The sequence below is a fragment of the Amblyomma americanum genome, chromosome 2 (assembly GCF_052857255.1).
Source record: "Amblyomma americanum isolate KBUSLIRL-KWMA chromosome 2, ASM5285725v1, whole genome shotgun sequence".
Taxonomy (NCBI): Eukaryota; Metazoa; Arthropoda; class Arachnida; order Ixodida; family Ixodidae; genus Amblyomma; species Amblyomma americanum.
The window spans coordinates 101,098,065-101,116,862 of NC_135498.1; the positions used below are offsets into that span (position 1 = coordinate 101,098,065).

Consider the following 18,798-nt stretch of genomic DNA (forward strand, 5'->3'; position numbering starts at 1 on the left):
GATTCTTCGGAACTGAGCCGGCAATTTATTATGAATTTCTAAAAACCGTGTTTTTAAAATTCGCGGGCCGATTGGTGTGCTTGTAGTGACCGATTTTGAAACTAAAATCGTAAAAAAAGACGTCACTATAGCCATGACGTCACCAGGCCACCACACGCTGTCATTTGCTGGAGCCACGGCAGCCACGACGTCACGGGCACACTTCCAGTAGCCGTGAAAATCGTCTGCTCATGCTGCCGCGCGACCCTCTCAGGCAAGCGCGAGCCAGGGCATTGCGTTCACGCATATGGTTTCAATTTTTCTCTGCCGCCTCCTTCTGTAGGGAGTTCCGGAGCCACTCGCCGTGGCTCGCCGAGTCGCTACTGTCGTCGCTGGCGTTCAGCCGGTACGGCATGAACACATAGGGCTCGATGCCCATCGCGGCCGTAAGAGCGAGCAGTCGCACCTCGAGGTCTGGGTCCATTACTGCTAACGACAACAGACGACAAGCAAAGAAACCCGGCGCGCGCCACAATCACGCTGCCGATGCTGCTGCTGGGGGGCTAGGAGCGACAACCGGAAGTTGCAAAGCGAACGTCATCTGATAAAACTTATTCATGGGCGGGGCGCAGTCCCAGAGCTGTTTTCTTTTTTTTTGTCTGGTGCCCCGCGTGTAAGAGTTGAGGGGGGAGAGGAGGAGCGTAATTTTTAATCGTCTATATCTTGGTTGTTATTGATGCTAGCTCAAAAATTCTTGCGTTGGGGTGACGAGTGATGAAATGACTATCTCTCGTCTGCTTTACGTAATCTCAATTAATTTATTGCATAGTCCCTTTAAGACCCATGCTATTTGGAAGTATCCATGTATCCTTGGAGTCAGCTTAAAACCTGGGTGGTGAACTTTATTTGTGTGATATGCACATTTCCAGCACGAATGCACTGTGATGCGATATTAGCAGTTGTCAGCGCCGTGCATGGTAGGGCTGTTCTTCACGCCTGCGCTTGCTCAGACTTGATGCTACTCTTTCCTTTGCAGCTAGAAAATATTCCAGATCCGTCTTCCGCCACCGTTCCTGCAGAGTTGATGAGGGAGCCGTCGTCTGCATTGTCGCACGACATCACCGACTTCCCTGGCAAGGGCTATGGCATGCACCGTGTCACCGACTTCTCTGGCAGGGCCTACGACACGCAGGATGTCACCGACTTCCCTGGCAGGGTCTACGACACTCAGCGCAGCATCTGCGGTGTCAATGCGTTCGGCTACCATGGCAACCCAGACACGGAACCCATCCGCAGCTATGAAGTTGTGTTCCTGGTGCGCATCCTGCACCTGCTGTCCTCCGCCTTCAATGCCAAGGTGAGCACTGCGCAGTGGTGGAAAATTTTCCTCTGGCCAGCGTGTAGCACGATGTGCTGCTGGTGTTGGCTTTTCAGGTACTTTCTATGCATATTCTGAGCGCAAATGGACAAGGACTGAGGCTTTTTGCAAAATCTGCCCGTTTGTTGTTGTGTGATGTTGTTGAGTGGAATATGGAGAGGAGGTGGGAAAATGGAGAGGGGTAACGTGGTGCCAATCACAGGGAGGGAGAGGAGGAAAGTGCAGTCTAAGCACTCTATAACATGTCAGTGGTGGTGCCCACTCCTCCTGTATGTCTGTCTATGTGAACCTTCTGGACATCCTCCTGGTGTTGCATGTCTGGACAGCTACTGGTAAAAAACTTGGCTGTGGTTTAGCTGTGGTTTAGGGGAAGGAGCGGTGAAGGAGTGAGTGAAAGCAGGGGTAGATTTCTCTATTCGTGCTGTATTTCAATGCTCTGGATAAATTTTGAGCACTTGGTGCTCCTGTGCATCAGCACAGCACATGCACCTAATGAATTTATGCACTGCAAATGTTCGTGATCGCTGCTGAAGGGCGGGCTACTGCCATGGCACTTCAAACAGCAAAAGTCGCCTTACGGATGCAGAGGGAGACGGGGAAGGCACTGTCTAGTACAAAAAGAATAAACTCCTCAATGTGGCTCTTGAAATGAAAAAAAAAAATGCGAAAATTTTGATTTTGCTTAAGTGGCATATTCGGGATCAGTATGCTTTAAAGTTCTTGCCTAAAAGGTTTCAAGGTCTTAATTCGTCCTCAAACTACGAAAATATTTATATATTTCGCACCTACAAAGCCCGGAAATGGCGATTTCAGAGTTAAATGTGGCAGGACTTCGCACCCGTCACTTCCCATGACTTTGTTTTGTTTTCTCTTAGTTTTGTTTGAAAGCTGGGACCCTTCTCCACTACCTGGTATTACTCATTACTGTGAAATATTTTTGGAATGTCCACGTTCTGCTGTTTCTTGAGGCCTCTGCAATGACCTCCAAATAGCTGGCGCGCACACCTCAGATGTCATTTTCTCAGCTTCTTGTTTTTTGCAAACAGGGAAAAACTTGCCTTGCGGTAGTTTTTATTAAGTTTTTATAAGTAGTACAATTTCAATTACCGTATATTGCCGATTATAAGTCGACCTTTTTATTTTATTTTTTCGAAAAAGGACCTTCTTAAGTTTGAGGGTTGACTTATATTCGGAGTCTACCTATATGCGGAGTCGTAATATGCAGGGTCAACAGTAGAGTTCTTGGCGCTCATCTACTGAGCCGGAGTACTCTGGTTCGAATCCGACCGGCCGCGTTTCGATGGAGGCGAAACGCAAAAGGCGCCTGCGTGCTGTGCAATGTCAGCTGGTGATGTCAGCTGGTGGTACAAATTATTCTGGAGCCCTCCACTACAGCACCTCTTTCTTCCTTCCATTCTTCTCTCACTCCCTCCTTCATCCCTTGCCTTAAGTGTCCACCCAGACATTTGAGACAGTTACTGTCATTTCCTCTCCTCGAAAATCAATTTTCAATTTTTAAATTTTTTTCAAGCAGCAGGTAATATCACATGCATTCAAGCGTAATTGTGTAATAGTTGTCGGACATGATACGAAAGCAGCTGCTTAAAAAACAGGAATTTATCTAAAGATATGCCCCAAATTTTTGCTTTCATATGACAGAAACACTTTGTAGACGAACCGTGGGCATTCCATGTAAAAACTGGCAATGCTGTCAATTCATTCCAAAACCATGTAACTGGTCACATGCTCTCAGAAGCGTCTTTGAATAACTTCGCGCGTTTTTTCATCCCTTGTCGCCATTTCTGCATTTGACTTCGTTGCCGCCGGACACCTTACCCTGGATCGTTGACCATCAGTGGTAAGCATGATCTGTGTGCCCGACAGACCCTAACATGCCGCTGCAAGCTCGGCAACAATATAGCGTGGCTTTCAAGTGGCAAGTGATCCTCTAAGCAGAATCTGAAACAACGTCGCAGCAGGGTGGAAGTTTGAAGTGTCTGAAAAGTGCGTGAGGGATTGGAGGAAGCAGAGAAGTAAGATTTTTGCATGTGCTGCTACATGCCATTCCTTTCGTGGACCGAAGTGCAGACGATACCCTGCCGTTGAAGGCGTTGTCAGAGACTATGTTCACAACCAAAGAAACAAGAGCTTGAGCGTTTGCTACAGTGACACTGAAGCGAAGGCACGTGCTGTCATGGAGGAGATGTGCATCCTGTGCACAGACTTTGAAGTGTCCAAGAAATGAGCAACAAATAATTTTATGAGGCGGTACGGCCTGAGCCTAAGGAGACGCACGACCGTATGCCAGAAGTTACCCGATGCATTCGAAGAGAAAAAGAGTGCGTTTTTGCACTACAGGAATGACCTGAGAGCAAAACATTCCTTTCCGCTTGGTCAAATTGGCAACGCGGACCAGACTCCAGTCTGATTGGATATGCCTAGTAGGAGAACAGTAGAACAGTGTCCGCGAAAGGGGAGCGCCAGGTTCGTCTGCTAACCACTGGAAACACGCAAAGCCGCTTTACAGTGATGTGCGGTACGGCCGGTGGGCACAAGTTGCCACCCTTTCTCCTGTTCAAGAGAAGAACGATCCTGGTGAAAGAAAAGATTCCACCCAAAAATATTGTGCGGGTGAACGAAAAGGGTTTTTTTTAACGATGAAACTCTACTCGAATGGTTTCGTCTAGTATGGTGCAGGCGCCCCGGTGCATTGGTGAGGTCAAGACCCACAGCATGCTCATCCTGGACTCTTTTCAAGGCCACATCACTGACTGAGTGAAGAAAGCAGTAGCGGAGGCTGGATGTGACTTGGTCATTACATCGGGCAGATTTACATCTACCTTCAGCTGCTGGACGTGGCGCTGAACAAGCCATTCAAAGACCGCATCGGTGCGTTCCCCAATGAATGGCTCCATCCGGAAAACTTGAAGACGCCAACTGGGCGGCTGAAGCACGCTTTTCTGAGCCAAGTAGCGCAGTGGGTAAGCGACGCTTGGTATGGACTGCCGACATGGTCTCCGGGGTGTTTTTCACGTGCGGCATCTCGTCACCGCTTCAGACGGCCGGCAGCAGTGGCTTAGGTGACCGCACCTGCATCCTTCTCGCGAGCAATGGCAAATCGTAAAAGGAGTTTTGTGCCTGAATCAACGTCTTTGAATGACTCGGTGTTCTGAAGAACTTATTGGCGAGCTATTGCCACGTCGCGATTTAGTGTCGACCTATATTCGGGGTCAAACTTCTTTTTGCTAAGGTTTTGCGAATTGGGGGGTTGACTTATAATCGGAATCGACTTATAATTGGCAATATATGTTAATCTTATACTGTTTGTTGAATGCAGAAAGAACTAAACTATGGAGCGATGCTGTTTTTGTTGGGCTGAGTAAAACATTTCAAATTTCTGAACCATAATGTCACCTAACTATACTTCATAATTATAATGCTTGGACAAAATTTAACATTTTTATATGATGGTATACTTCAACAACAATATAATTAGCATAGCTCCAGATGGCAGCTCTTTGGCTACAGCCTTATTTCAATCAAAACCAAAAAAGTGAGCTTGTGCCTTAACGATCCATTAGAATTTAATTAGGCTTCAGTTATTTTTCCATAATATGAAAATGATGAGATAAACACATATGCATGCCAAATTTCGTTATATCTTCAATAACAAAAATGTTCATTTCAAGACCTGCATCTCTTCTTAAGCATCCGTAGCAACTTCCGTGACCTGTGCCAAGGGGGAGGAGATGGTGCCAACATGTGTTGCCCGGCTGAGGCGAGGTTCTCAGCGTTCTGTTTAGTAAGTGTGCCACCGCCTCTTTCCCTTCAGCATGCAGAGGCTCTGGTGACTCGTTTCACTACACCCAAAAGCGGTGAATGAAGCTGAGCAGGCTCGCCAGCTAAGAGCAGCTGTTGATGGCGAAGGCTTTTCAAGACTCTAGTGCAGCTAAGAACAGCTGTTGATGGCGTAGGCTTTTCAAGGCTCTAGTGCAGCTAAGAACAGCTTTTGATGGCAAAGACTTTTCGAGACTCTAGTGCAGCTAAGTACAGCTGTTGATGGTGAAGACTTTTCAAGACTCTAGTGCAGCTAAGAACAGCTGTTGATAGCGAAGGCTTTTCAAGACTAGTGCAGCTAAGAACAGCTGTTGATGGCAAAGACTTTTCGAGACTCTAGTGCAGCTAAGAACGGCTGTTGATGGCGAAGACTTTTCAAGACTCTAGTGCAGCTAAGAACAGCTGTTGATGGCGAAGGCTTTTCAAGACTAGTGCAGCTAAGAACAGCTGTTGATGGCAAAGACTTTTCAAGACTCTAGTGCAGCTAAGAACAGCTGTTGATGGCGAAGACTTTTCAAGACTAGTGCAGCTAAGAACAGCTGTTGATGGCGTAGGCTTTTCAAGGCTCTAGTGCAGCTAAGAACAGCTTTTGATGGCAAAGACTTTTCGAGACTCTAGTGCAGCTAAGTACAGCTGTTGATGGTGAAGACTTTTCAAGACTCTAGTGCAGCTAAGAACAGCTGTTGATAGCGAAGGCTTTTCAAGACTAGTGCAGCTAAGAACAGCTGTTGATGGCAAAGACTTTTCGAGACTCTAGTGCAGCTAAGAACGGCTGTTGATGGCGAAGACTTTTCAAGACTCTAGTGCAGCTAAGAACAGCTGTTGATGGCGAAGGCTTTTCAAGACTAGTGCAGCTAAGAACAGCTGTTGATGGCAAAGACTTTTCAAGACTCTAGTGCAGCTAAGAACAGCTGTTGATGGCGAAGACTTTTCAAGACTAGTGCAGCTAAGAACGGCTGTTGATGGCGAAGACTTTTCAAGACTCTAGTGCAGCTAAGAACAGCTGTTGATGGCAAAGGCTTTTCAAGACTAGTGCAGCTAAGAACAGCTGTTGATGGCAAAGGCTTTTCAAGACTAGTGCAGCTTAGAACGGCTGTTGATGGCGAAGACTTTTCAAGACTCTAGTGCAGCTAAGAACAGCTGTTGATGGCAAAGGCTTTTCAAGACTTGTGCAGCTAAGAACAGCTGTTGATAGCGAAGGCTTTTCAAGACTAGTGCAGCTAAGAACAGCTGTTGATGGCAAAGACTTTTCGAGACTCTAGTGCAGCTAAGAACGGCTGTTGATGGCGAAGACTTTTCAAGACTCTAGTGCAGCTAAGAACAGCTGTTGATGGCGAAGGCTTTTCAAGACTAGTGCAACTAAGAACAGCTGTTGATGGCAAAGACTTTTCGAGACTCTAGTGCAGCTAAGAACGGCTGTTGATGGCGAAGACTTTTCAAGACTCTAGTGCAGCTAAGAACAGCTGTTGATGGCAAAGGCTTTTCAAGACTTGTGCAGCTAAGAACAGCTGTTGATGGCAAAGACTTTTCGAGACTCTAGTGCAGCTAAGAACGGCTGTTGATGGCGAAGACTTTTCAAGACTCTAGTGCAGCTAAGAACAGCTGTTGATGGCAAAGGCTTTTCAAGACTTGTGCAGCTAAGAACAGCTGTTGATAGCGAAGGCTTTTCAAGACTAGTGCAGCTAAGAACAGCTGTTGATGGCAAAGACTTTTCGAGACTCTAGTGCAGCTAAGAACGGCTGTTGATGGTGAAGACTTTTCAAGACTCTAGTGCAGCTAAGAACAGCTGTTGATGGCAAAGGCTTTTCAAGACTTGTGCAGCTAAGAACAGCTGTTGATGGCGAAGGCTTTTCAAGACTCTAGTGCAGCTAAGAACGTCTGTTGATGGCGAAGGCTTTTCAAGAGCCTAGTGCAGCTAAGAACAGCTGTTGATGGCAAAAGCTTTTCAAGTCTCTAGTGTAGCTACCACGATCTATGAGATGGCCTGGAAAATGCTATTTCTTTCCTACAATACATTTCATGCTTATATCTGCTCTTGATGACAAGGTCGACTGTTCATTTCTTTAGGCTAGGCTACATGGTGCATTTTTACGCAATGTGAGGGTGTCTCAATTGACATGGCGAAGCTCAGGCGCTGATTGCCACATTTTTTTGCCTCGCTTCACACGCGAATTTACTGTGGGCAGGAGGCAAAAAATCCAGTCTCCTAGCCCTTATCATGGTCAAAGAGGTGACAGGGATAGTCGTTCCACTCTCCATCCTTCGAGGTTATGCTACCCACTCCTCCAACCCACCGCATGACATTCTCATTGGCTGGCAAGTGAAGAATGCCAGAGCTTTTGTTAGTAAGGTACAGTAGCGAGGCCATTTACATCAGAGTTGTCCCATATACAGCTACAGTAGCCGGCAGGTAATTCGGACTCCAATAATTTGGACTTGTAGGATATTTCGGACCCCGATGAGGCACTGTCAGTCACCCCATAGGAGCGCATGCATATTCGCAACGGATATTTTGGACTTCAAAAGTCGAAAGCTCGATTTTTCGGACTAATTTCAGTATCCTGCAGGCCAAAATCGGCCATCTTATCAGCTTTTCGCTGGCGCAAAAGGCGCCATCTTGAATTGAGGTGGATTTACGCTGCAGTTGGATTGGCTTGACATATTTTCGGTACCTTATTGTTGCCAGTAGAGGTCCCTGCGATCTGACAATTCGAGGTGGTAGCCGGATTGTCATCGCCGTCAACTTGCTTTTGTCACCGACGTTGTCACGGGCAGTTATCGCTTGTCCCATAAGTTGAAAATTGGTTGTTGGGGAAAGTAAATTGTGCAGGAGCTATCTGACATCTCGGTGGGAAGGGATAAAAGAGGGATCTCGGCGGAAGGGATTAAGGAGGGACTGAGAGAAGAAAGGGAGAAAAGGTGCCGTAATGGAGGGCTCTGGAATAATTTTGACCACATGGGGATCTTTAACGTGTACTGACATCGCACAGCACACGGGCTCCTTTGCGTTTCGCCTCCATCGAAACGCGGCCACTGCAGTTGGGTTCCAACCCGGGTACTCCAGATCAGTAGCCGAGCGCCCTAACCACTGAGCCACCGTAGCGAGTCTCATAAGTTCGCCATTTGCCGTTTCATCACTTGGGTTTCTCTGACTGTGTCGACCGAGTGGCGCTCAGTCTTCACGAAGTTACATCCGTTCGCCGTTTTGTGATTGCGTCCGGCAGTTCCGCCGGTTTGAACGAAAAGTGCCTTATCTTTGTGTGTGTTTGACGAGCGGTGTGGTGCACACTCGGGTTGTGGACAACATGGCCCCGCCGGGTTCGTCAAAGAAGCGTGGGAAATATTCCAACTAAAAGCGGTGACCTTGCTGTCTAGCGTGTATAGTGAAAGCACAACTTAGGCGCAAATACAGGTGCAAATCGTCGCCAGCAAAAGAAATTTTCCGCAAGGTAAAGTCAGCGACATTTTTTAGCCGATTTCATCTCATTAAAGTGATTTTTTTGCATTTCACGGATTTTTCAAACTGTTCGATTATTCAGACCATTTTTCGGGTCCCTTCGAGTCCAAAAAAATCGGTCGGCGATTGTATGCACTTCACCGATTTTTCGGACTGTTCAATTATTCAGACCATTTTTCGTGTCCCTTCGAGTCCAAAAAATCGGTCGGCGATTGTATGCACTTCACAGATTTTTCGGACTGTTCAATTATTCAGACCATTTTTCGGGTTCCTTCGAGTCCAAAATATCGGTTGGCGATTGTATGCGCTTCACAGATTTTTCAAACTGTTCAATTATTCAGACCATTTTTCGGGTCCCTTCGAGTCCAAAAAATCGGTCAGCGACTGTATTCCTGGATTTGTGCCTTCCTGTGTTGCGACATCTGCTGTTAGCACCATGGTCATTGCAGGGGGTGCCCATGCCACATTGTGAAGGCATTCGTCATTTCAGACATACTCTTAAGTCGCGATATATGCAAGCAGTGCGCCTTGCATGCAGAAAAAAAAAATGACGATTTTCACTGCTCAGGTTGGTAACGACAGGTTTAAACAATCACTTTGAGAGGTAGGTGCCCATTATATTTAAAAGAAAAAGAGGAAGCTTTGTTATTCATATCATGCTGAGAAATATTAGGTTATTAATGCAGAAATGCATTCTTGGCCTCCACTTTGCACCTTCTGAGTTTGCAAAAAGCACATGGTCTTTGTCACGTAGGGGTGCGTGAATATTTGAAATTTCAATGGTTCGTGGATAATATAATTGCTTACCGATTTCGTTCGTGGTGCACTTTAACTGTGCAAAGTATTCGAACGACGTAATCATTCAGAAATCGCGAAATTTCACGTTGCTCTAAACTCGCGGCCAAATATCACGGCGTTTCAAAATCTGGCTGTTAATTGTCGCATCAGTAAACTTGTTCTTCCCGCTTACAATCGTCAGCCAGTATTCAGCCAAAGCATGCATGCAAATAATAATGTCAAACCTTACAGAAAGCCAATGCGCTGATGGCCATCATTGGGGGACTGCTGTGTGCAGCGCCACGTGGCACGTTATTGTGCTGGCCCGTGATGGAGCCAATGTCTGGCTGCAAATGTGCCACTGATGATAGAAAATGGGCGCCAGCCATCTCCTCGTTTTCACCGCTGCGATAAGAGACTCAGCGCGCAGGAAAACTTGGCTTGCAGGCAGTAGCAGAATGAGGAAAGCTGCAGTCCACGTGCGCTGCTGTGGCTGTTGCTCTGCGGCGAACACTGTCGTCCTTCACAATTTTGTTTTGTTAGAATCTTGAAACCATGTAGCTAGGGTTCCTACTATAAGGGCCAGTGCGGGTGGCACCATCAGGGGACATACAGGGACGGCTGACAACACTGGAGGGAGAGGGGAGGCGTGGTTGGCGATGGCGGGCATGTGCGTGAGGTGTGCGCGGGCAGCGCGCGAGTGATCCGAGTGGCGTGGTCGAAATGGGCTCAAGTGTGAGCTCGGTGCGCGTTGCATACGGTGCGCGAACTGCGGATGACTATTGGGGACTCCGGCACGAGGGACTCTGTGAGCGTGTGTAATAAATCATCCCTTGACACTATCAAAAGGAAGTTTCAAGTCTTAGACTATCGGAACAGGTGCACCGTTTCCAGATTCAGCTCAACAACATCCATATTTGGCAGGCTTGATTAAACAGGTTGCATTATGTGGAGTCATAGGTACTGCACACAGACGAGCGGTGGTTTTATGTACCAGCCTGTTGAGTGAAGAAGAAAAAAATGTGTGAACTTAAGAGAATTTGCTGTATGTTGAAAAATGCTTGAATTCACAATTTTTCAGGAGGTTCCTTAATACCAGTAGTTGTAATACAAATAATAGTCAAAAAAACGCCTTCAACAGGCCCCTCTGTTATTAAATATATCGATGGTATTTTTTCAAACGCTATATCTTTTTTTATGTAGACTTTCAATCAATCAATGAATTCGACCAGTTCAGTGGCGAAACAAATCCTTTATTGACTCGATCCAACAATGACTTTGATTACTTCGGAGCCGAGCACCAAAAAATATATTAACCTCGATCTCAAACCAACAGATCCTTTCTGAAATGCCCTTCACAAATGTATTGTGCGATTGTTCCTTGAGGAAGCTCTGTGCGGAGTTTACTGACTCGTCACCTTTTGAGCTGAACAGGGTGATTGCTCCTTGACAGAAAAGCTGTATCCTGCAGTGCAGTGGGGTATGAATGACTTCCTTCCCATTTCAAAGTCAAATAAATACAGCGACAGAAAAACTATTATGAAAAAAAATTCATGATCAAGCCTTGTGAGCAGTGTGATACTAGGCCTCTACTACTTCCATGACATCAGTCAGCAAGTAGCTGAAATATGCACACCCGGCGTGACACGCCCACACCATATCCAAGGCACGCAGTTCCGATGCCTGTCCTATCATTCCACCTTGGTCAGGAGGTATCTCGCCACCTCACAATGCTTCATGGCAGCATACAGTGAGCTCGTTTTTTATGTAATGTCGAAAGGTCACAGTTACATTATTCAGAACATTGTAAACAGTGTATTAGTCTGCAAAATGAAGTTTGTTACTGTTACGAATACATGATCAGGCCTCTTTTTATTTAATGACTGGTGGGTTTTATAGGTACAGTAAGTTATGGTGGCGATGGTGAGCACAATATTTGTTTGCAGTACACATATTTATAATATTCGAAAATACTCAGCTCACTACAGAAATGAAAATTGATACAGTAGAATTTCAGTGACACGAATATCACAGCGTCGCGAAAAAGTTCTTATCATCTGATATTTTATATGATGAAAAAACGTACTAAACGAACAAAACCTGTAAACGAACAAAACGAAAACCAGTTTACGGCTGGCAGGATTTATTTATGGCAGGCTGCAACTCGCTATTCGTGCTGTGCAAAACGCAACTGGCTGGCGCGATTGCGATGTCTGCAACATGTGGACCACGTGTCCACACTCCCTGCTCCCTGTGCGTAGAGAGTGACTGGCGATGTGCGGGTCACACACTTCCTTTCACTGCTCATGGTGTATATCGCATGACTGGCGATAGCGACTTCGCTAGTGTACGGGCCATGCTCAGTGCTCAAGATTGCAGTCGTGGCTGTCACGTCCGTATTAGAATGGTGGGCCAGTTGGTATGACATGTCGAACAATAATTTTTACCAGCCTAAAAAGACGAGGGACAAAAGGAGAACCTACACAGGACAAGACTGGACTAACAACTGACACCTTTATTGTGCACATTCCTTCGAGTAATGTCACGCATGCGCCAAGCCAAAACAGACAACCTACCGTTTAATCGCTCAAGAAGTCAATCTCTTTCGTTGTCAGCCCAATAGACGGGGAAGTGACGCAAGCATCACCATGTTTAGCTATCAGATAGGCCTCAAGAATTTCACTTGCCTTTCTTGTTTTTCCGTGGTCTAAAATGGTTACATGGTTGAAACGAGGGGAACACTTCCCGGGGCATCTACTACAATGCAAGGCAAGATTGCTATCTTCCCCACTACCAATTTTTGTTCGGTGCTTTCACAGCCTTTCATTCATACAATAACCAGTCTGTCCTATGTAACACTTTCCACACATCAGCGGGATCTTATATACGACTTCTGTTTTGCACCTCGCATTGTTCTATGCTTAGTGTTGCAGCGCTTCTTCTTATCGTCGGACATTATTCATGCACTGAGACCTGAAAGCTTAACAGGGGCAGAAATTATTGTCCGTATTAGTGACACAAGTGTTCGAAACTTCCGAAATTCTGTACATTGTACACAATGCATCCCGGCTGGAGAACGTTTTAATTCGTATCACTCCGAAATTCGTATCATCAAGGTCCTACTGTATTTGCATAACCCTGTGTTTGTGTTCTTCACAGCATGGAGTTTGACATGTCAGGAGCACACTAATTAGGCGGTTTATCTCTGAGCGCACTCAGCGGATGGTAGTACTGTTTATTTGCAAGTTTGCATGCAGTCTCTGGCGTAAGTTTCATTTTCGTCGTGGTGAAATGTGCGAATAAACAACAGTTACAGTCGAGCCCGCTTATAACGAACATGAGCGTCACGCGGTGTCCGTTCGTTATATCTCGAAGTTCGTAGTAAGTGGACTACAGCTTTAAAGACAGTTGCTTGTCAAAACACAAAACTTTTTCTTTGCGAAAAAGTCCGTGATGGACGTCTGTTTTTGCAACACAGATCCGATGTGGGAGGTTTCCAGTTTATTTGAAGCAGAAGCGCACTCTTCGCCGAGGCCCTTGGCATAGACAAGTTGTCTGAGGCTCTCTATGTAGCCCATTGCTACAGCCATGCTTATGGGCGCTGGCTCCAAAGTGTCGACCTCCTCCAATTCTTCCGTGTCATTCTCGTCCCGCACTTCAGAAACTATACCTTCGTTCGTGCAGGGTTCCGCGGTGTCGGTGTCGCCATCGACAGAAATAAAATCATTCTAACCAATGTCATGACCCCACATGTCGGAGTGGATGACGCGCTGCCACAAATTGCCGCCAGGCTGGTCATCTTCCGAAGCATCAGGCTTGGCATCAGACACTCGACAAAGCCGGCCTTGCGGAAGCAGTTCCGCTCGCCAGTGGCAGTCACCTCCGCCCAGGCCGCCTTCATCATCTCTACCGCTGAATACAATGGAAATGGGCACGGTGTTCCCGTTCGCCATCCTGAATTACAACCAGGGCCCGAGATTTGAACGAAGCCAACGAAACGTCCGCACCGCAACAAGAGTGACAAAAGCGCGCGATGGGGTAGACGTGCAACACACACAGGTGGCAATCAAGCTAAAGATACAGACGCCCAGCGCCAGCGGAGAGGCCGATGAGGGGCGTCCGTGAGCGTCAGTGCAGCCACCTCTTGGCTCCCATGCAAGGCCTGCTTCACAGGGCGTGGCCTCCATGATCGGCATCGGCGGCGGCGACGTGGTTGATCGTGGAGTCCACGCGCCGGTTTGTAAGAGTGAGGAGAGGGAAGCAGGGTTGCGAGGAGGGGCGGGAGGGCGATCTTGGAAGGCGCGTCGGCGGGGAAAGGGTAGCTCGCTTGAGAGCGGCACGAAACGGGGCGGGCAGTTCGCCTGCGATGAGGCTCGGCCCGAAAACATACCGCGCGCTGGGCGCATAAAGGGGTCGGAGGCAGGTTATCTCACATCGCGGTGCCGGGTTTACGCCGTTCGTTCGCTGTAACCAATCAGCAGGGCTTAATGACGTTCGTTATACGTGTGATTTTGTGCCATTGAAACAATGTATATTTTGACGGTCGCGCAGGTCTCGTTCGTTATAAGTGAAAGTTTGTCCTAAGTGGGGCCGTTATATGTGGGCTCGACTGTATTCTTTATTTGCATTTGCTAACAATCTTGTGCAAGATGTCTCCACACAGCATTTCTGCATCTGTAGAACTCGCCAAAACAAAGACCTGCTGTGTTCTTTTTTTCCCCATCTCGTCTGCATGCAGTATGGACACGAGCTGCAGCTGCTTTACGAAAGCCCTCACTTTGTGGGCTACGTGGCGCGGCAGTTGCTGCGGCCACCCACTGTGTACACGGAGACCATCAAGACTGGCGTGGGCCGGCCATATGTACGACACGAGCACACGCTTCACGCCCGACTCTGCCTGCGGCCGCTGGCTCACCGGCAAGTCCTTGGCTACCTGGCCTGCCTGTTCTTCCTGGGCTACACCTGGAACGTCGGCCCCATAGCAGTCTCCTTCATGGTGCTGCTCTGCTTCAGCTTGGCTGTGCTGATCAGGGCAGCCTGGTCTTGGGGTTTGCGGCGTGCATCACACAGCCACCAGGCTTCAAACTGATTTGTGCTATTTGTGCGAGAACGGTGACGGTCTTTCTGGCCTAGTGTGTCCAGGCTTCTGCTCACAAAAGACAGAATGACAGGCTGGGATGACTAGAAAGTGCGTGTAGTTGCTCGTGGTGCACTTCTTAAATGTCGTCAATTACATCTTGCAAGACCATCATCGAATTGCTGCGCAAGAATTGGTTACTGCATACAGAGGCCAAGTGGACTCCAGTTTTGGTGTTGGGCCAAGTGGTTAGGCTGTGAATTTTGGAAATGCACAGAAGGACTGGTTGCACACATTGCTTGCCCTCTACCTACTGGTAATTTGTACAGCTGACAATGCCGTCTCGTATTCATACATTACTCTGCATAGGTGGTAAAAATTGCACTTGTGAAACTGTCGACTACTCTTGTGAATAATTTTAGTTGAGTTTTGGAATAGTTGACACAACCAAATGTGAAATGTCCCTGCATGTGTGACCAGAGGAAGGCTCCTCATAGACAATCTGACATAATACGGCTTGCTTTTTTTGCAGCAGTTCATACCATTGAGTAAAGCTCCTAATTTATTGGTGGTGACAATGCATATGCAACTCGTGAGGCACCAAGCTCTGATGTCCTGGGATGAGCATGTAGCAATGGCAGATTTTTCAGTTTGAGTGGTTTCACTTGCTCGAGCTCTTTTAGTGTCTTAGGCCGCTCAGTGGGTTTTTTGGAGCCACTGTTTCACTGCCTGGGAATGCAGCATGAAGATTATGCATGAATGCAGGAGAGTTATTGGTGTTTATACAGGGTGTTTCGCCTAAGACTTCGCACAGTTTTTAATAGGAGGCTTTTTGAGTTGTGCTTATTTTGGCATAGCATTGTCAGCGGTGTAATACATCAGAGTACAGCTAAGACGTGTAACTAGAAGGCTGGTTGACTGATATTGAATAGTTAACTTTTTACCTATTATGTACTGTTAGCTTCCTTGATTATTGAGAGGCATGTCGCCCGCCGTAAATAATATCCATATCAGTCATTAGAATTTCGAAAACATTGTTACCCTTGACACTGTGGTGCAGCAAATTTTGACTATCTTGAAGAGTTGCATGCACTGGAGAGGTTGCTTTGCCGCAAGCTTCTCAAAAGCGCAGGTGTTTTGGCGCGATGTATCCAGAATTTGTTGGACCATGGCGTCGAGGTAACCACGTTTTCGATATTCTAATGACTGATATGGATATTACTTATGATGGGCTGCATGCCTTGCAATAATAAGGAGCCTAGCAGTAAGAGTTAGAAAGCTAACTATTCAATATTAGCTAACCAGCCTGCTAATTAGCATGCCTTAGCTGTATTCTTATGTACTGCATAGCTGACAATGCTGTTCTGAAAAAGAGCTTTTCTAGCTCAAAGCGTATTAGAAAAATTGTGGAAAGTCTTATAGGAAACACCTTGTATATAATGGCACTGCACTTATCACTTGAGTGTAACCAAAGGTGGCTATTGGCTGAAAAGTGCCTTGTGATTAGTACCTGCAAGAAGAAAAATAAATAAAATGCCTGTGTGGTCTTAGTTCTTGCTCAGTCCCTACTTTAGGCACATGACAAATTTTAAGTTGTGTGGATGTTTGCAAATCACGACATGAATCAAATAGTACATTTGTTGTGCAGTCCGTAGTAGATGCAGGAAATGGATATTATTAAAAAAACTGACAGGACAGTTACCACTGGTTAACACGAGACTCAGCTACAGCTGTTGAGGTATTTATACTTGGAACGTATTTGGTCCGCAGTTTGTGATAAATATGTTGTGATGTCAGCCTCATATTCTCTACGACATCTGTATAGTTCTAGGGTGCTGTTTAGTTTTCCACACGTGGTTGTTTTTCGCCTAGGTTTTCTCTCCAGCCCACCGTTCCGGAAGCACAGCGCTGCCGATTACCCTCTCCTTTGGCAGCACGTTTCATAGCAGCTGCCACAGATTGACCATGCTACATTCCTCCGTCACTCTATGGACGATTATAGCACCGTATCAAAGGGGCTGCCATGTTTGGTCACGTGGTCAAGCCGTCATTACATGCCTCCTGACTGCTCAGTGCCTGCCTCGCCGCGACGGCTCCTGCGTTTGGTGGTTCGGTTCTGGCAGCCAGTGTTCCGGCTAATACGGTTGTAAAGGAGCAGGAACCCTAATTTGATCACTTGAAGCATGCAAACATAATCAGGCTTCATGTCACAGAGAGCTGCTGAGCACTCCACCTCTTCGAACCACCGAATGGGTCGACTAAAGGCTTAGTTGAATTGCTTTTTGAAGGGGTAGCTTCACTACGCCATGTAAAGCTGAGGTCACCGGGCCAAGCCGGAGCCATTAATGCACGTGCGCCGAGGAACAGGTGCGCCACTAGCGGTACTGACTCCGCAGCCTCGCGCATGCGCAGTAGCTACGGACTTCCTCCCGGATCAGCACATTGTCTTCAGAGTTATCCAAGGAAACACTTTCTGCTCAAAAAGAGCTTCACCACATGTAACATGTGTATGAAGCTATCGCATACACTCTAGGTTTAACCGAAGCTAAACCATCAGCATTTTTTTAAATTGTTATTATCTAAAACCGCAAGATTTAATGCTCCTGCGTCAGTGTAGGTCATTGTCGTATTTGATACTTGCATGCATACATCGCTCTGAAACATTCGCATACACATTGTATGCATTTGTTTACCACCTGCTAACTGTGCTTCAGCAGTGTAAAATATGTTTTACTGATTTGTTAATCACAGAAAGTCTACAAATAAATATGTACCTAGATGTTAACTATCATGGCAGCAACACCATGCATCAAGCAGCCTTCACTAGCTGGCGTGCAATTGTTTCAAAGGATTCCCCTTATTGAATGTAATAATGCACGTATGGAAACGCGTTTATACTACACAACGGTCACAATTGCGATAGTCTCGCGTAAAAATTGGAGTACGCTCCATGCTCGATATGTGGACATAACAATGCTCGAGGTCTCGTTTGGTGGTAAGTAATTAGCTTCACTGTAAGTGTTGGCCTGCGAGGTCAGTTTTAGCGACTGTCTCGCATGGACCGTGAGGAAACGACAACCAGCCAGCACAGCAGCCGTAACGCAATTGCTTTATTTTGAATACGGTTCACAAAAACCGTGCTTCCCGGAGTGAAGTTCAGCAGTAGCACCAAGACTGCATGTAATGCGTACACGGATTGATGGTAAGCGTCTCTCCACTCGTACGGCTGTGCACTGCATAATGTACAGTAACGGTATGAAGGGGTGAAAGTCTTCCTTCGTTTCCGTTCCCAATTCGGCCTCGGGTGCTACTGTTAATCCCCACACGCCTTACCTGATAAGCAATGCGGTTTTGCTACACACGCAGACGCAACCGCCAGCAGCGGGCAGCACACTGCCATGGTTTCGCCGGTGGAACAGCTTGTTCATGCGGCTATGTTGTGCACTTACCTTCGCAGACTTTCCAAGATCAAACCCTTTCTTTCAAGATCAGCCTCTAGCGCTGGCAGACATGTTTGCTGCATTCACCCATTCGGAAAGGTTGCATGGCGAACGAGTGTGAACAAGGGCAGTACGCCCTTGCGCACTTCAGGGCCATGAAACTCGCTATCCCATACCACACCTTTAACTTCGTTGCAATTTTTGCTATCGACAACACAGCCCGTATTTCTTCTGCAATTTTGCGTCTTTGTAGAAGGATAACATTCGGCAGCTACCCTCGATATTTCTACTGCGGCATCGCTGCGTTCACGCCGGGGACTCACGAGGCCCGTAATGGCGCTGAGTTCCAAGCGCACCTGTGGCGCCGTCTGGTCTCAAACGGAACAATTGCGCACTGTAAACGGTCTATACCTTTCCTCCACCCTCTACGGTAACCATGTTCCATATGGTTACCGTGATACACCTTCTTGCACTCCCTATAATCTCCTCCTGTCACCGTGCCACCATTCTAAGGTAACCACCCTCCAGTTGGTTCCCATGCACAGTGTAAGAATAAATTTAGGTGCTGACACTGCGCCCGGATCTTGTTTGCTGCTGCTTGCGCTGCTCTCGAATGCGGACAGATGGCTCTACACAATGGGAGCTTGTCATCTTGAAAGTAGGAGCTTGCCTTCTTGACAGCCGGTGCGGACGCTTGTTTCGGTGCTGTTCGGATTATGCGTGGTGACTGGGACCGGACGGACGGATGACTGCGGGAGTTTCGTGACTATGACAAATAGAGAGTTCTTTTTGAGTTTAGATCTAGGCTAGTTAGGTGAAGTGCTCGTGAAAGAGCAGGTCAGTGACCTAACGG

The 18,798-nt window shown here is 47.0% G+C and overlaps 1 protein-coding gene across 5 annotated transcripts in view; it reads left to right on the forward strand.

The window, feature by feature from the left end:
• LOC144121673 (sphingomyelin phosphodiesterase 4) overlaps positions 1-16,055 on the forward strand; it is a 73,974-nt gene extending 57,919 nt beyond the window's left edge. For all 5 annotated transcript variants that reach the window (XM_077655012.1, XM_077655013.1, XM_077655010.1 and 2 more), the window contains exons 15-16: positions 1,016-1,336; positions 14,167-16,055. In XM_077655012.1, coding sequence (XP_077511138.1) covers positions 1,016-1,336; positions 14,167-14,517 — 672 coding nt within the window. In that variant the 3' untranslated portion in view covers positions 14,518-16,055. The remainder of the gene's footprint in view (positions 1-1,015; positions 1,337-14,166) is intronic.
• The last annotated feature ends 2,743 nt before the right edge of the window (positions 16,056-18,798 follow it).